Source organism: Sinohyriopsis cumingii, chromosome 16, assembly GCF_028554795.1.
Source record: "Sinohyriopsis cumingii isolate HCF-2022 chromosome 16, ASM2855479v2, whole genome shotgun sequence".
NCBI classification, from domain to species: Eukaryota; Metazoa; Mollusca; class Bivalvia; order Unionida; family Unionidae; genus Sinohyriopsis; species Sinohyriopsis cumingii.
Window position 1 is genome coordinate 42,968,413 of NC_142976.1, and position 18,426 is coordinate 42,986,838.

The 18,426-nt window shown below is 33.0% G+C and overlaps 1 protein-coding gene across 1 annotated transcript in view; it reads left to right on the top strand.

The window, feature by feature from the left end:
* Positions 1 to 1,905: 1,905 nt before the first annotated feature.
* LOC149780319 (T-cell immunomodulatory protein-like) overlaps positions 1,906 to 18,426 on the top strand; it is a 76,786-nt gene continuing 60,265 nt past the window's right edge. The window contains exons 1-3 of the mRNA XM_089937162.1: positions 1,906 to 2,122; positions 9,346 to 9,579; positions 14,992 to 15,043. Of these exons, the coding sequence (XP_089793288.1) occupies positions 1,936 to 2,122; positions 9,346 to 9,579; positions 14,992 to 15,043 (473 nt within the window). The 5' untranslated portion in view covers positions 1,906 to 1,935. The remainder of the gene's footprint in view (positions 2,123 to 9,345; positions 9,580 to 14,991; positions 15,044 to 18,426) is intronic.

Here is an 18,426-nt window from a genome sequence, read left to right on the forward strand (position 1 = left end):
TAGTGAGATTAATCTACAAATCCCCTCCCACCTGACGGAGCCCCTCCTCACACATTTTAGACAGGTGGGATCTGTCCTTGACGGTATTCAAATATCTTACGACGTGTTGAAAAAAGTCGCAAAACCAGTGTTTAAGGAATTAAGACAGGAAAAGCAAAGTCTCTCTCTCTCTCTCTCTCTCACGATCGAAATGCCCACCTATATTGTATAATCTAAGTATTCACATACTGTAAACGGGGCCGTCGTAAGATGCTGGCGAAATGGTGCAGACGGCGCTATTTCGGTGAGCATGCCTTTTTATTTTTTATTTTATTTATATAAACGTACATCATTCTCATTAAATTATTTACCTTTACTTATTATTCTTAGGACTAATCATATATATATATATATATATATATATATATATATATATATATATATATATATATATATATATATATATATATATATATATATATATATATATATATATATATATATAACAAAATTAACAGTTTAGTCCTGCGCAAACTTGCGATGGAACCGATTGCAAAAATGTGATCCCGGATCTTCTCAACTCTACTAGTCTTGGGAATAAATATTGTAAACTGCATCAGCCCTGTAATTAGCAGATCTTCCATTTTATGCCTAAGTAAAAAAAAAAAACAAAAAAAAAACACACAAAAAAAAACAAGCTCTACATAACAGTAAAAGTTTTTCACTCCTACATTCCACACCCAAAATGTTATTCTTACATATGGTACATGTTCTTTTTTCCGTATGAATTTTAATTACAAAGCTAATTTCCATTTACATGTGTTTTATAGATTTGCGTCCTTAATTTCAAGATAGGTTTGTACAATTTCGTATTCAGTATTCCTCCCACCTGAAGTCCTGTTTTCTAAAATGTACAATTTTGTCGTTTGGACAATTTTGTTCTTCAACAGATAACCAACCTTATTCCTGTTGATCTAAGAGGACGATTTTAATACAATTCCTATTACTTCCCTTCATCATAAAATTATGAGAAAAACCATAACAAATATGCAGCATTTACATTTTTACAAATATACTATTTTTTTCTTCGATAAAATCAAAATAAGTACCACAAATATTAAGCATTATAATTATTTATTTCTTGAATTTTAACAGCAGTTAAACTGCGTTAACTGTACCCATTGTAATTATGAGACAGACATACATAAATAATCCGAGTTTCCTCTGCCTAGGGTAAATGTCCAAATTAAAAAAACAATGGGGTGGGAAGAGTAAGAAGAAACTCGGTTTAATGCGTAGATATATATGCTTTTTTTCAACTAATAATATCGAATAGGATTTCATCATTCTATCAAATACTCACTTATACGACAGAAACATGTAACATGACTTTTTAGAATAACAATATCACTCTTTTGCAATCAGTTCCATACATTAATCAATCCAATAATTAAGCTGACATACAAAAACGAAAATTGACAAACATTTACACAGCCTTGTGAAATTGATTTGAGAAATTTATTTAAAACCAATAATAGGTACTATTTTTTAAATTGATTAAATTGAATGCTTTGAAAAATATAAACACGAAGCACATGAAATAATCTTACATAATATTGTATTGACCTTTGCACAATACATTCATATAGCCTACATATTTTAACTAGAACAATTACACATTGGTGTTCTATTTTGCTAAAATGGACAGATTTAATATATAATTAGCTTAACACGCAAATTACATACAAAGATACGAGATGCACAAAACTGTTATTTAAATCAGTAATCACCATAATAAAAAACATAACTACAAATACAATAAACACGCCGTATATGCCGAAATGGACACTAATAATGCTAGATTTCCTAATCATCGTTAGATGTTCTGGCTTGTGTTTTAAAAGCGCCCTCGAAACAGACGTAAACTTCCGGAAAGTACACAAGCGGAAATCATACATGGATCGTTTAAGAGATATTTGTGTTCTGCAAACGTTTATACTTGTTATATGTTTGCCAAAACTTTATATAGCTTTAGAAGATGTAACAACACGTGTGTTACAAGGGGAAAACAGTGGCATCATCGCTGCGTTTGGGGATTTTAATGCGGATAAACTGACTGACATATTTGTCATTCGAGAAAATGGTGCGTGATGAGCTCATTCCATCGTGATTGATCCCCGTAGACCCAGTGCATTGTAGTTAGGGATAACTGATGATTTTAAAAAATGTAATTAAAAAAATCGTTTGCAGATAATAATAAGGTAGAATGCTAAAAATGAAGTATTTTGGTAGCATGTCTTCCTATTTGATTTTGGTCAAATTTAAAGTGTTTTCATCTATGACGTTTTTCAAAACCACTTAAAAATTATTGTTCCAAAATTCTGATCAGTTTAAATTTCTCATCTTAAAATCTTTGAAATATTTTTTCTTCTTCTCTTTTTAAGTTATCACGAATCCTTTCAGTTATATAAGCAAAGACATAGTTTTGAAGAGCTTTAAAACTTACAACACCCCGTCCCACTTCATGATACATATCCACATTAAAAAAAAATAACACTTTTTTATGTCCAATTTGGCTTTATTACTCACACACATAAAACATTAATTCTGGACCCATTTCCTCCAAAAAGAGTTGAATCTTTTGTTATTTTTTTAAGAATAAATAAAAATGCAACTTGACTACAACTAAAATGTTCCTCGTCATGACAGTACACCTCTCCCCCGATGTCTCACACATCATGGTCCAAAAACATCGACCACACTATAAGTGAGGCATGTGTTATCGAGGGACCTATAAAAAAAAAAGCCAAAACCAAGAAAGGGATCGACGTAAAGGCAAAAGGGTGGGTGGGTGGGTTGGTAGGTTATAGTGTTGAATCTCAATTTATAATCTTGCTGAGATTAACTGTGAATAGATATCTCTTCATAACGGTGTACTTTGTTTATTTTTTCCACATAGAGCAACATTAATTTCAGGATAAATTACAGTTTATTGAGGAGATCATCAAAAACATTATTCCACACGGTTTCCGTTCGCTTAACATGTGTACCACTTCACACATTGTGTACTACATCACTGATTTGTGTGTTGAATTGGATACATTCTAGTTTTATTGGATGATCCAAATTAGACAGGTTTTTTTAATACAAAAGATTGACACTCTTTTCTTGAAACATTGTTGATCAAACTTTTTTCTATCTCTGCATTAAAAGTAGCTAATATTTCTTGTTTTATTCATATCAATATTCTGTTTAATATTTTCAAATAATTGATGTAGCATTAATAGAAGTACAACTCCAAGTCAGTGTATGGTTGTACCAGTGGAAAGTACCACCACATCATCAGTCACTTTGCATAGTGATAACAATAGGCGAGACTACTCTTATTAGCAAATATATCCCGGTGCCATTTTTCAGGAGCAGGTTTTCTAACTGATGTACCTTGCCGAGATATATTGTTGACTTCTCTACAACTGATCATGATATGGATTAATCTAATGTCAAAATGAAATCATAGCACAAATATTAAGATGACTAAATACAAGCTGATACAAGATTTTGAGAACGGAGAAAAATGAAACCTGTTTACATGAGGCAACCATACAGAAACTATGCACTACCAGTTTTGTTGAAGCATCATCCCATGTGCAAGATTCTACTAATTACTGCTTTCTCCCTAAAGTATAAAATTTTAAAAACATGATCTTAATTGATATATTTTTGTTATTAAAATGATGAGGACTTGTTAATAGACCTTGCATGTAACTAATTTTAAATTTTTTGGAATATTTCGCTTTTATGAGAAATTAATATCTCGGTCTCAGAATTTAGAATGGATCGAAGGTATATTTAGGGTTATGTCTACTGTTGTTATTGTTGATATCACAAGTTTCAGTTAAAAGAGATGGTAGAAGAGGGGTGTTGTTTCATCATAAATTATACCCCCTAAAATGGCATTGATATATATTTACTAATAAGATTAGTTTCCCTCTGCAGGTTATTGTTAATATAGTCATAGAAAAATATAATCCTTTAACCGCATTGGTGTATATTAGGAAAATGTCATCCGATTGTTAGCATTATAGGGATTAAATCATTTAATTTTGGGGGAAAAGGGGTGCCTGACACCAAGTTCCAATCTTGATGATATGGTTTTGGATACGATGTATAGTATTCTCACAGAATGTATAGTATTCTCACAATGTATAGTATTCTCACAGAATGTATAGTATTCTCACAATGTATAGTATTCTCACAATGTATAGTATTCTCACACCATCTCATTTGTTTGTACCCCCATGCTGTTTAAAAAAAAAAGGTATCAGTGATATAAAAAAATGCACAAAACTTTGTCATTTCAATCGTTGATTTATAAATTCTAGCCTGATTGTTGCCTGAGGGTCCCAAACACTGCCAGCTTATTGGTGTTTCAAATCAAATGGGAGTTTCTTTAGCAATACAGTTGCCATATAAGCTTGGGCCAGTCTGTGTTTACAATTAGCAGATGTAGTTTGCTATATTGATAATCTCAATAATTTTTCATTTTTGAAGTTGATTTCTTTGAACACACAAACATATCTATATATATATATATATATATATATATATATATATATATATATATATATATATATATATATACGGGAGTTCCTGCTATTTATTTGTTCAGTTTGTTTTAGAAATATCTAGACATTGCAAATATTGGATACATGCAACACAGTTTTTATTGAAACAGACCATTCTAGAAACCAGAAATGGACAGCAAGCAGTATGTGTGCTTGTTTACATCGGTAGCTTCCATTTGCATTGAAATGTCACTAAATCAACAGTGCTAGGGACCCCTTGGTGACAGTCAGGTTAGAAATTATTAATTACTGAATTAAATGACTAAGATTTGTGCATTTTTTAAAAATATCATTGATGCTTTTTCATTTAAAAATAATTAGGGTGTACAAACAAATGGTAGGGTGTGTGAATACTATATGTTTTCTCTCAGTTCAATGAAAAATGAGGTTTAAAGTCAGCACTAATGTAACTTTAGAACAAACACAAGGTAAAGGTTGTTTTATTTTTCCATTTAGTGTTCACCCCACCCCCAATTTAAACAACTAACAGTATTTGTTTAAAATTTCTAATGTGACAGCAAGGGGTTTGCTAATACTGTCACATTGTTCACATTTCAAACCAAATGGGTTTCTTGACTAATTTGGTCACTACATTTGCATGGATGAGTCTAGTTTTTCTGACAACAGATATGATGAATTTCACTGTCTGAATATTTCCATAACTTTGGGAATTACATCCCTTTGAGCACATATATGTAAGAGTTACACCTTTTTATTGTTTTAAATTTATTTTTTGAAATATTAAAACTAGACATTGCAAATCTGGGATGCAGATGACACCATTTTTACTGAAAATTGAATGTGTAGAGATCCAGAAAAGGACAGGGAGCAGTCTGTTTGGGTGTTTACCAGTAAATTGACAGCTGCTGTTTGGTATGGAACATGAACAAGATGATAGTGTTAGAGTATGGGTTATAAACTATAAAATTGATATATGAAAGTACTGAGTTTTGTGCACTTTTTATATCCTTGATATTTTTAATTTTTATGTATAAGCAAATGCTATAGTTATTTTGTTTCTTGTATGCAATTTCAATATAGTTTTCTCAGGGACTTATGGGGGCACTCTACAGACATGACATACTTCTGAGAGAGTGACAGGTGTAAGGTGAAATTTTTGCATTAGCAGCATGCACTATTGAGAGAATTTTGGCCTAACTCTATGTACCTCGACTGAAATTACTTTGGATATTGTACTTGTGCTTTTGATTAAATGAAGAGTGTGTGTGATTTGGATTTTTAATGTAGCTTAAACAATTTTTCAATCATATCACTACAGTGTCTGCATTGTGGCAGTTTATAGTGATGTCTAGCACTGGAGCATCATGCTGCAGTCATGTAGCATCATGTCCCACCCAGTCACATTATCCTGACACCAGGATGAAGGATGGAAAGTTTGCCAAATTTGCTGATTCGACTTATACTCCACAGTGACTTATAGGCTGGCAAATACAGTATATGACATTTTGGGAGCCATACCACAATCGTTTTATATCCAATTCAGACCTTGCTGTAGTGAATTCACACTTAGTTACATTGTCTTGAGTGCCCATAAATCATTGCAATCCTTTTCATGTTACAGTTATGAATTTAGGAATTTTTGGAAAAGTGTTAATATAGGTTACATAAATATTCAAGGCATCAGAGGGAAAATTTATAAAGTAAAACTCATGTTAACTTCTCCAGAGAACAGTACATATGTTTGGCATCTCAGAAATAATGTGGACTGAAAGCAGACTGATAATTTCCTCTGCATTGATGGAAATGGCAAACCTGATCAAGAGACAGGAAGGCATGAGGTAGCATTATCCTTGCGTTAAAAATGGTAAATTTTTCAAGAGAAGGATTGATCTTGAATCTGAAGAAGTTTAATTGATATGGATTTAGATTATCTCAGAAAAGCTTCAGTTGTTGACTTGAATGAACATTTTGAATTTGAAGTAGAGAGTGTTATAAATGAAGAGAAAGAATGTTACATATTAGGTGATATAAATAGATACCTCCTAAATGGACAGATACAGAAAAAAATGGTTGGATTTTGGTGAACCATTCTGGATTTTGCAAGTAGATAATGAACCCACAAGTGTAACATCAAATTCAAAACACTTATGGACCATATATACACAAATATGCTAGAAAATGTTTAAAGAATTTCTGTTCCAAAAATTGGCCAATGGAATCTTTCTACATTTTGTTTTCGAAAGAAAGCATATTAACAATGTATAGTACAAAATTGTTCCTAAATCCATTATATACAGGTTATTTTTTAAAACTTTCCACGATGATAATTTCTTGCAAGATTTTGTGCAAATTCCCTGGGATACTATCAAACTGGGATACTATTGACGATATTTTAAGCACTTGATTTGAGTTTGGAAGTTGTTAATAAACATGCACCTTTTGAAGACATAGAGTGAAGTAAGATCATCAATCTGACTGGGTAATCACAGAAATTTTACATACTCCCACGCGAAAAGATGAGACCACTTGAAATCTGTACGTAATGAAAATGTATACACAATCTAGAGAAAAAAAGGTAAGCACAATGATTAAACAAGCAAAGAGAAACCAATACTAACAAATTCTCAAAGACATGAAAAACAAATCCCAAAAAATTTGAAAGCAGGGAAGTGCAAAAGTAAGATAAATGATCACTATTTAATAATTGTACCGATGTTTATGATACCGATAACATTGCAAATATGTTTAATGAATTCTTTGCAAAATTGCAGAACATAAGTTAGACTCAGATCATTCGGAACTAAAATCATTTTTGTTCCACAAAAAATCTTAAAAAATACTTAATTTGAAATTCTGCAAATGAGTTCTGATTTTTTTTTAATTACCTAAAACACATTGATGTTTCTCAATCAATAGGGCTTGACAGGATACATGTAGGTGCAAGACTTCTTATGACAGCTGCATCTGCAAAGGCCGAAAGTATTACCAGTATTACCTTTCTATGTAGTCAGTTTGAGAACAAGTAAATTTGCCCATTCTTGGAAAACTCTAGTTGCACCACTACATAAAACTGGATCAATAGAGGATGTAAATAGCTTTAGACTAATATAAATTCTTCTATCCCTTTCCAAATTACTAGAAAAGCATGTACACAGTTCTTTTATGAACTATCTCAGCAATCATAATCTACTTCACGAAAATCAATCTGGCTTTTAATAAGATCATTCTTGTGAAACTATCTCTGAATGACAAGTGTCTGAAAGTCATAGATTAAGGATAGTTTGTTGGTATTGTAGTGAATGATTTTCAAAAAGTGTTTGACCTAGTTGAACATGAAGTTGTTGTTATTGTATGGTTTAACGCCATTTTTCAGCACAAGATAGGCTATACATGGCAGCCAGTATAAATGGTGGAGGATGAACCTGGGAAAACCCCAGAAAGAACCACAGACTCACAAGGAGCTAATGGCAAGCTTTCTCACATACCCATATTGGCCAAATCCGAGACTCAAACCCATTCAGACAAAGGTGAGATGGCAGTGATCTGTAATGGAGAGCACTTTAGATCACTTGGCCACCCGGGGGATAGAACCTAAATTTCTTGAAAACTTAAAAATCTATCAAGGTAGTGAAGATATGCTTAAGTGATTCACATCCTAATAGGTCTCATTAGGTACAGTAACATTATCTGAAAATAAAACAAGAATTTGTGGAGTACCACGATGCTTGATCTTGTTATTTATTCTATTAATAAATAATCTCCACTTGAAAATAGGTGATACAGACCTCAGATATGGTGCAAGGAAAATGTTATGATCCTCAATATGGACAAAACAAAAATTTACATGACAAAAAGAGCAAGATTGCAAATTGATATGCTGCATGTTCTCTTTAATAATATTGCTCTGAAAATGGCTTATTTTGATACAATTGTTGGATTATTTGTAGACTTTAACTTTGCAATGGTTTTATTATACAGATTATATTCAAAAGAAACTAAACTTTTATCTCTGGCTCTTAAAGAAATCCATTCCATTACAGTACTAAGTTATTTTTCACCAAAGTTACAATCATTTGCATCATGACTACTCAGGTCTAATTTGGTGTAGCACAGGAATGAGAAAATTTTCCAGACTTCAGGAAAGGGCATTGCAAATAATTTTTGATCAGCAGCTAGATAATATTTAACCATGCCATGCTAACAGTTAAAGTATTACCAATACATGAAAGGATATTCTTTAGGATTAATGACAGTATGATGTTTAAGGCATCTACAAAATCTGTTCCCATTTACTTGAATGCCATTTTCCAGCAAAGAGAATCTGTTGGTAGTCCAGAACGAAGATCATTACAATTTTAATGTACCAAGGCCAAAAAAATGGATCTATTTAAAAATAGCTTTTAATTTTCATGTGCTTATATTCGGAATAAGATTTCACATGATTGTAAATCAGGTCAAAGTATTTCTTCCTTTTGTAATAGGTGTATTAGATGGAAGAAATCATAAAATAAAATAAACATATGGTGTTGTTGTTAAAGTACAAGTTACACATATAGCATTTATATGAATAGTTTGTGTGTGTGTATGTGTGTGTGTGTGTACATAATACAATTAGATTGTATATACATAATAGAGGTTCTCAAGGTTGGTAAGTTCTAAATTGTAACTAATCGAATCACCATCTGAAAATAAAGTGTTTATCATTATTATCATTATTATTATTATTATTATTATTATTATTAACAATAATATTATAGCAAATGTATCATATTACTTTCAGGTACTGTTCTCCAACTCCTGCTGGCTACTCAGGAGAAGTTTTCTCAGGAGACTTTTAAATCTGTCCTGCTTTACCCATCTGAGAACAATAACACTGCCATCACCAGTGTTGTGCCAGCTGACTTTGATGGGGACTCCAGAATGGATGTTCTTGTCACAAGAAAAATGGTTGGCCAAGACAAGACCAATAACTTGACCAATGTCACCATATACTGGGGCATAGCTGGTGGGCTTGGTATGTAAATTTTTTGTTTATTAACACTTCCAAAACTGGACACTGTCAGGACTGACAGTATGGATCATGTTATAGAAGTGACCAGTATACGGAGTTTAGAATGGCCTTATTGGGTCCATAATTTGTGGTCAGGCTGCTGAGGGAGCCATTTTGTCATATAACCATTTTGGGGAAGTTTCAAAGAATCAGGGCTCAGACTTGTTGCAAGCCATAGGTGACAGACCAGTATTTTTCTTTATCACCCAGTGCTAATTTGGCTGAGATTTTCTTGTTTCTCATGAATATTCATATTCCTGTTTAACCAGTCACATGAGTACCATATATACTCGCGTATAAGCCGAACAATTTAGGAAAACAAAAATGCCTAGAAGAAGGGAGAGATTGGCTTATCCAGTGTTTAAACTTGACAATTTTTAAGTCTTTAAGTTGACTACTGTAATTGCTGTAAATCTTAGGACATGAAAAAATAATCTGTTCCTTGTCGTAAGACTTATATGCATTTAAAAATAATTATTTTCGGTGTCCAGACACTTATTAAACTGTTAGAAAGTACTATGCTTGATTTTGTTATTATTTTGTATGTGCATATTTTTTATTTCTCCAGCACAAAATTAAATAAAGGTAAATACAGACTTCATAAATCACGGGCAGGTTGAGTTTCCCAGGGAGATCAGACTGAATTATAATGTACAGTACTTAACACAGCACAAATCGTACATAGGGTCACCTAAATCCTTATTTATTCCCAAACATATTAGATGCAGAGTTTGCTTTATTCTTTGTTTTGACCAAATTGCATTCTTCCATATAATATTTCAGCTAGTCTTTAATATGCACGAGTTACTCTTTTTCAGTGATATAAGCAATCCTACAAATTGAGGTAATATTTATGAAAAGGTTCACACGTTTAATTGTACAAGGCACATAACCAGCATAACTGTTTCATGTTCATGAAGAGTGGTAGTAATAAAGCCTAAAATTCTGATTATTGATCAACTAAGATAATCTATTTTAGTTTTGTGTTTTGGCTAAACAACATCATAACTTTCCACACAGTGGAAAGCTTGCTGTTTCGGCGTCTCCTTTGTTGATAATTGTCGAATTTGTCTTTCATTTTCTGACAGCAATACAGGCCAGGCAATCATTAAAACTCTGAAACTGTCTTGTGTTAAAGAGGGGATTTTTACCAGAAACTATACCAGTATATTGATGTGTAATTTCCTTTCATTCCTTAATATTATCATGAATACCGTAGTTTTGTAAAATGGGGTGTAAGGCATACCTGTAAACTTTTAAAAAGCCAAGTAAGGAGACAGAATAAAAAAGGGAGATTGGAACCTAAAATCGGAAGGTTTTTCATGGCATTTTTAAGCCTTGTTTTCACTAATCTTCTGGGTCCAATAAGCGTGAAATTTGTAAAGGATGTGCCGTTTCTCCCTGTGACTTGTCTTATTTCCTTCAGGATGTGCCTTATTTTCATATTCAGTTCAGCTGTGGTCAAACTGCATAATATCTAATGGTTAGTTTTAAATAAACAAGCACGAAATCCAGTGTGACTAATTAAAAGTTAATCCTTATCGATGCATCTGTTTTGTGAAAATGACTGGCCCTCCGTAATAATTAAAAGAAACCGTGTTCTACACTACTGCATGTTATGCAAGCACCAGCAATTGATTGGCAAATAAAGGATGTCCAATTTTATTGGACTAAATGTTCCTAAATAGGCAGCCTCACGGTACTGTACATGTGGCAACTATTTTGCCCTCATATATCTGACCTTATTTGCTTATTGTCAATTTGTAAGGCATTTAGTATTGTTTACTATTAAACATGTATTCTGAATTAGTTTTTTGAGGACACATATGCTGCATGTTATGTATTTTCATTCCTTCTTTTAAATTAATGATGGTGCCCATTTTTTCGACTCTAAGGGATGTACTTCAGCGTAATGTACTTCATTCAGCGCGTGTTCTAACTTACATTGTACATGCAGTGGTGCCATTATGTACATACACTCAGTATCTAATTACGAGAGTTGAATCAAACTATATTGTTGTTCTTTGTGTTGTCATACTGGGATCACATTTTTATGAGTTCGGTATTTAAAATTTCAGGGCAAAAATAAAAATGTAATTACTGGTACATTGATATAAAATGTCCAATGCAATAACACATAAACAAACAATAATTGAGTCAAAAGAGAGTGGTAGTGTTACAGCAACCCATGATTGCTCAGTTCTTGTAATCGCTTTATCAAGTTATACACAAATCTGAATTAGGCAGAAACAATAAGAAAATAGAAAATTAAATAAATCACATTTCAAACAAGTTTATACCATTTCTTCTTAATAATCATACATGTCAACCCTGAGAGAAGTATATGTGTAATTTTTGTAAATATAAATTTGCCTAAATAAATGCATTTAGAACTTACTGCTTGCATCCTGTGATGTCTCGGAGTTGTGGTTCGGCTTATATGTGAGTCTTGCAGTTTTTGGTGTTTATACCTTTTCAGTTGGGGAGGTCGGCTTATAAGCGAATGGGTTTATACACAAGTATATACGGTAAATTATTCTTGCCATATTGATCCAGTAGGACCTTTCCCACTTTTTAAATGGTCCACTCAAAGTTTCTCTTGCAAGCACAGTCACTTATCTGTCAATAAAACGACATTTTTGTTTATGCGTACTCATCAAAAATAAGAAAATCTTAGCACAGGCAGACATGGGTGATAAAGGAGCATAGCAGGTTATTGCTAGTGGTTTTTGACGATGGGCTCAAACTAGGATACTCGAATCCCCTCAAGATCAATCGTTCTTTTTAAGAGGCAGCCATATTTATTCTTCTTTGTGACAATACCTTTGAATGTCTGCTACAATGCTAGGCTTCTCAGAAGTGTTCAATTTGTGTCAGTACATTGATAAGATGCTTCTGGGATCAAAGCAGAACATGTTTGTGATTACAGTTTTATATGAAGGCACAACTTAAAAGCAAGTTTTTACTATGGGTCATTTCTAAAGTTGATTCTAAATGGAAATCATTCACATACAATATAAAGGCCATTTTTATGTTCCAAAAGTGATTTTAGTCTCATTTTAGCCCTGTTGAATCTTCTTTTGAACTTTTTATTTGCTAGAAAATGAAATAGATTGATATTGATCTGACATATTTATTATCGTTTTTTTTAATTAGATATACCTTATGTAGTATGTGCTAAATTATTTGCTAATTAGAACAGGAACATAAACTTTTCATGTCTGGTTAGTAGTTTTTAAATTTGTTACTCTTATTATGTACTGCATATTGTGCTTGTTTGTAAGATGTTGCTGGCACCATGTGCTATAACTTGCATGCAATTCATGTATGTGCTTGTTTGTAAGATGTTGCTGGCACCATGTGCTATAACTTGCATGCAGCTCATGTATGTGCTTGTTTGTAAGATGTTGCTGGCACCATGTGCTATAACTTGCATGCAGCTCATGTATGTGCTTGTTTGTAAGATGTTGCTGGCACCATGTGCTATAACTTGCATGCAGCTCATGTATGTGCTTGTTTGTAAGATGTTGCTGGCACCATGTGCTATAACTTGCATGCAGCTCATGTATGTGCTTGTTTGTAAGATGTTGCTGGCACCATGTGCTATAACTTGCATGCAGCTCATGTATGTGCTTGTTTGTAAGATGTTGCTGGCACCATGTGCTGTAACTTGCATGCAGCTCATGTATGTGCTTGTTTGTAAGATGTTGCTGGCACCATGTGCTATAACTTGCATGCAGCTCATGTATGTGCTTGTTTGTAAGATGTTGCTGGCACCATGTGCTATAACTTGCATGCAGCTCATGTATGTGCTTGTTTGTAAGATGTTGCTGGCACCATGTGCTATAACTTGTATGCAGCTCATGTGTGTGCATGCATGCACATCTTGTTGCTCACCGAGAGAACACAATTACTTAAGGATTGACTGTTTATTTTTTTTAATTCAACGAACTATGAACCCAAAAAAATGCTTTGCAAACTGTGTAAACCATGAAGCCAGTCCTTATGATTAAATTCAGCAGCATAAATACATGTAGTTAAAAATACTCATAATTTAATAACATTCTTTTGTTTCATAAGGTGCACTAATACATAAGAGTGAAGATTCTTGATGAATATCTACAGCCAATCAGAAAAAAGCATTAAGTCAAAAAATCAAAATCCATACTTGCACGATAGAAATCATCATCCACAAAGACTGTGTCATTGTGTTCAGGCTAAACAAGGTTTTGTTCTTCATTTTGATCAATGTTTAAGACTGTTCAAATTCACCCTGCAAAATACCATCATGTCTTCACATCAAGATATGTAAAGACGATGTTTATTTATTCATTTAAAGTCTATTTCATTTGTAACATTGGTAAAGATGTCTCATTTATTTGAAAAAGGTAAAGTATTTGGTTCATGATTAAAATCTTACAAAAGAAGACTATACAGGCCTTAATATATTATCTAATACCTCATATGTCAAATGTTTGCATAACTCATGTTCTCTTTTTTTTCTTTCTTTATTTTTGTTTTATTTTATTCTGCCAAATAAATTTCCATATTGTAATGGTATACAGATTTCATATCATATGTTAATACATACACACTGATGAATTTCTCATGGTACCATCATGTCTTTAACATCAAGATATGTAAATAGACGATGTTTATTTTTTCATTTATAGTGTACTTTACTTGTAGGATTAGTAAAGACATCTCATTTATTTAAAAAAAATATCCAGTATTTCGTTCAGAATAAAAATCTTATGTAGGAAGTCTGAGTTTGAGTGATCCAATATTCTAATATAGTCCTCAGGTGGGCATGGCTTTAAAAAAATTGGGTTCATACAGATGTGAACCAAAAAAATTGAAAAGGGCTTGGCCATTGAGATTGCTTTAAATTGTATTTATATTTGATTTGTGCCAATTTCAGTTTACACCATATCCTCAAGAATGCATCTGTAGCATAAATTAAGCATTACCTGTATGTAAATTTGTGGATTTGGGGGAGGAAGGTTTATGTTTTTCTTCTTTTTTGATGATTGTTTAAATTTGGAGATGAAATCTATGAACATTGGTCTTCATGATCAAAAGTGACGGGATAATATTTTGAAATGATTTCTGTTCAAGAGGCCATGTTCTATAAAAAGTAGTTATGAAATTTCCAAGATATTTTGACAGATATGTAAAATAAATAGTGTAACAAATTTAATTATCATCAATGTTTCTTTATGGTTTAAAGTTTGACATTGGATAGAAATTATAATTTGATGCTGCATGTTTTCTTAAAGACTAATTGATTATACTTTAAAAACCACTTGCACAGTAATTTACTTAGCAGGTTTGATGTATTGTTGACCCTAGTTAATTGATGTGTCAATCTTGCAGGTGAACATTTCTGCTTACCAGAACTTTTGGTGGATCAGCCTCTTGTCCTTGAGTAAGTTGTCTATGTATTTGTTTTCAGATTTGTTTCCATTTAAGTACATCTAAAGCATTAATTGGCCTGTGTTTGGAGGGCTTTCCTTTGCTATATCACCTGTTATAATTTTGGATGTAATACATTCATGCTATGCTACAAACTTTACAAGAAAACAAATTTTGGTTTTGATAATCTTGAAAACTGATATAGCCACTTTGTCCAAGTTGGACCTCAGCATTCATCCATAGATCTATTTAGCCATTATTTAGATTATTCTCTATTCTTGGCACCGAAATTGCCATTAGCACAAAATGAATATGCAGGGTCTGTTAGTTGAGCTCTACATCTGTGCAGTGTATGCCACATTTCTATACCTAAACATGTACATATTGTAAAAAATACTACTTTCAATATGGTACAGTGCTTGTGTACATACACAGCCGCCAAGGTAAAAGTATGTTAAGACATGCACTTGTAACCTCAAATACAACCTGCCAGTAAATGCAAAGTCACATCAGTAAAATGTGAGAATTTGCAACCGAAATGCAAGTTGCCAGTAAACAACCTTCACTTCCATCAAGGTTTAAAATATTTGAAAATCCATGGATGTATCAAGGGAAGCGGCTTTGAATATCTGGTTGCCCAGACTTTTTTGTTTCCTATATCCATGCGTCTGTTGGTCATATATTGTACAAATTTAATTCCACTCAGTGACATTCAAAGACTTCAGTGAGTTTCAGTAAAGGTTTGCTTTGAGTTCAATATTAGAAGGCAAGGATTACAGTTTATGCCAGAGAAAAGGGCTCCCTGCTCCCTTCCTGCAGGGCATAGCTTACGCTATTTTTCAAGTAAAAGTACTGAGGGTGAGGGTGGCATGAATTATACTCATTTTTCCAGTATCAAGTCCAGTGTGGCATTGATTACACTGTTTATCCAGTGACAAGACCAGGGGTCATGAATTACACTCTTTCAAGTGACAAGACCAGGGGCATGGATTACATTCTTTTTCTAATGATATGACTTGGGTGGGGTGGGGGTATGGATTACATGATTTTTCCAGTGACAAGACTAGGGAGCATGTATTCTTTTTCCAGTCACAAAACCAGGGGGCATGAACTATTCTGTTTTTCCAGTGCAAAATCACGGGTATGGATTGCCCTGTTTTTCTAATAAGAAGACCAGGGAACATAGGTGAACTGTTTTTCCAGTGATAAAACTTTGGGGAAGGGTTATTGGATTACACTAATTTCCAATGACCAGATCAGAGTGGCTTTCTAATGAATAGTCAAGAGTAAGTGGTGGGCTTATTATGTTCTTAGTAGATATAATTTTGTAAACACTGAGAATGAGTATGGACTTGTCATCAAGGATAGATTTATTGACAAATAAATACAGTAAGATTGATTTTTGTTCAGAATTTTACTGTTTCACTGGAAATATGTGTAGCTTTATTTAAGTTGCTACAGTGGAATCTGTCTTGAAAGACCACCCCTTCTGCCAAAACATAATGGTCTCTCATGACAGGTGGTCTCTCATAACAGGTTATAACACTATATAATCTCTAAATCTGTACATGGAGAACCTGGTCTCTCAAGACAGGTGGTCTCTCATAGCAGTGGTCTCTCAAGACATTTTTTACTGTATATCCTTTCCGGTTGCATAAGTGAAACATTACTTTTTAAGATTAACAATGACCTTTTGTTAACAAAAAATATAAAGACTGTTATTAGATGTGTTAATTGGAAGTGGAGAGAAGGACGTTCATGGGATATGATAATTCATTGTAAAGGAAGTTATATATTTGGCAGCGAGATCTCTGGTTTGACATTATTGAATTATTGCAAGTTTTTATTGACATATATTCTAGTCTATATGTTTTATGAGCAAAATGGAGGTGAAAAAAAGACATCAGCTATGTTATAATTATTTGCCAGAGTTGCATGAAAGTTAAATAACGTACAGTTTTAAAAATCTGCTTTAAGGGAAGGGCAGAATGCATATTTCTGTTCTTTGAGCTTGATTTCAGCCACTGAAATTCTCATTTCCATTTATCATTGATTTTCATGTGATATTTCAGTTGCTTGGATTTTAGGATTGGGAAATGAAGCATAGTTAGATAAACTTTAAACACTGAACCCAAACCCACCTCTGTTTTAAGCTGATTCAACTTCTTAGTAATCCAACCAAAATCAGTTAATGTCTTTCTGATCACACATAGTATAATCCATGTCAAAGAACTTCAAACACTGAAGCCAACCAACCCTGCTGAGACAATCAAAAGGGATGTTAATTATTTTATACTGTTTAAATATAGCAGCTAAATTGTCTTGCCTTGCTTAAGCCAATTCAAAGGCATGTGATTGCAGGCAGTATTACTGTAAATAAATATTCTTTCCTGCAAGCAAGGTGTGAAAAATAAAGGAAAAAAAAAATCAATAATAAATTTGCAAATGCTTGAGGTTTCAGTTAGTGCTGTGGGGGATGAGAGACAACTCATCTTGGGAAAAATTAATGACAGAGTATAGATTCTTTGGTTTTTTAAGTCCTTCTTATGTTTGATGGGAGGTAACTCAAATTTAGGTAGATGATTATTCCATATAGAAGTCTATCTCCCATGGATCTTATTCCACTTATGGTTGTACCTAATACAACAGTAGAAATAAGGAAATCATAGTAATTCCTCCAAAGTTGTTTCAAATGTTAATATAAATTCATTGTGACATGTTTGGAAAAGAAAACTGAGAAATATTACAAAGCTTATATAGAAAGGGCCAGAAACAGCAATATCTCTGGAGTTACATTCTTAAATTGGTATCGCATCAACATTCTAGACCATCAGCATTCTCAATACTTAATGCTAATAATGTTTGTATTGTATGTAATGCTGATATATTTGTATTGCCTGTAATGCCGATATGTTTGTATTGCCTGTAATGCCAATATGTTTGTATTGCCTGTAATGCCAGTATCTTTGTATTGCCTGTAATGCCGATATATTTGTATTGCCTGTAATGCCAATATGTTTGTATTGCCTGTAATGCTAATATGTTTGTATTGCCTGTAATGCCAATATGTTTGTATTGCCTGTAATGCCAGTATGTTTGTATTGCCTGTAATGCCAATATGTTTGTATGCCAATATATTTGTATTGCATATAATGCTGATATATTTGTATTGTATGTAATGCCAATATGTTTGTATTGCATGTAATGTTGATATGTTTGTGTGGCGATATATTTATATTGCATGTAATGCCAATATATTTGTATTGCATGTAATGCTGATATATTTGTATTGCCTGTAATGCCATTATATTTGTATTGCCTGTAATGCTGAGATATTGTTATCTCTTTATCATTGATGATGCCAGCAGTTTGGGCAGCGATAGTATGGTCATTGTA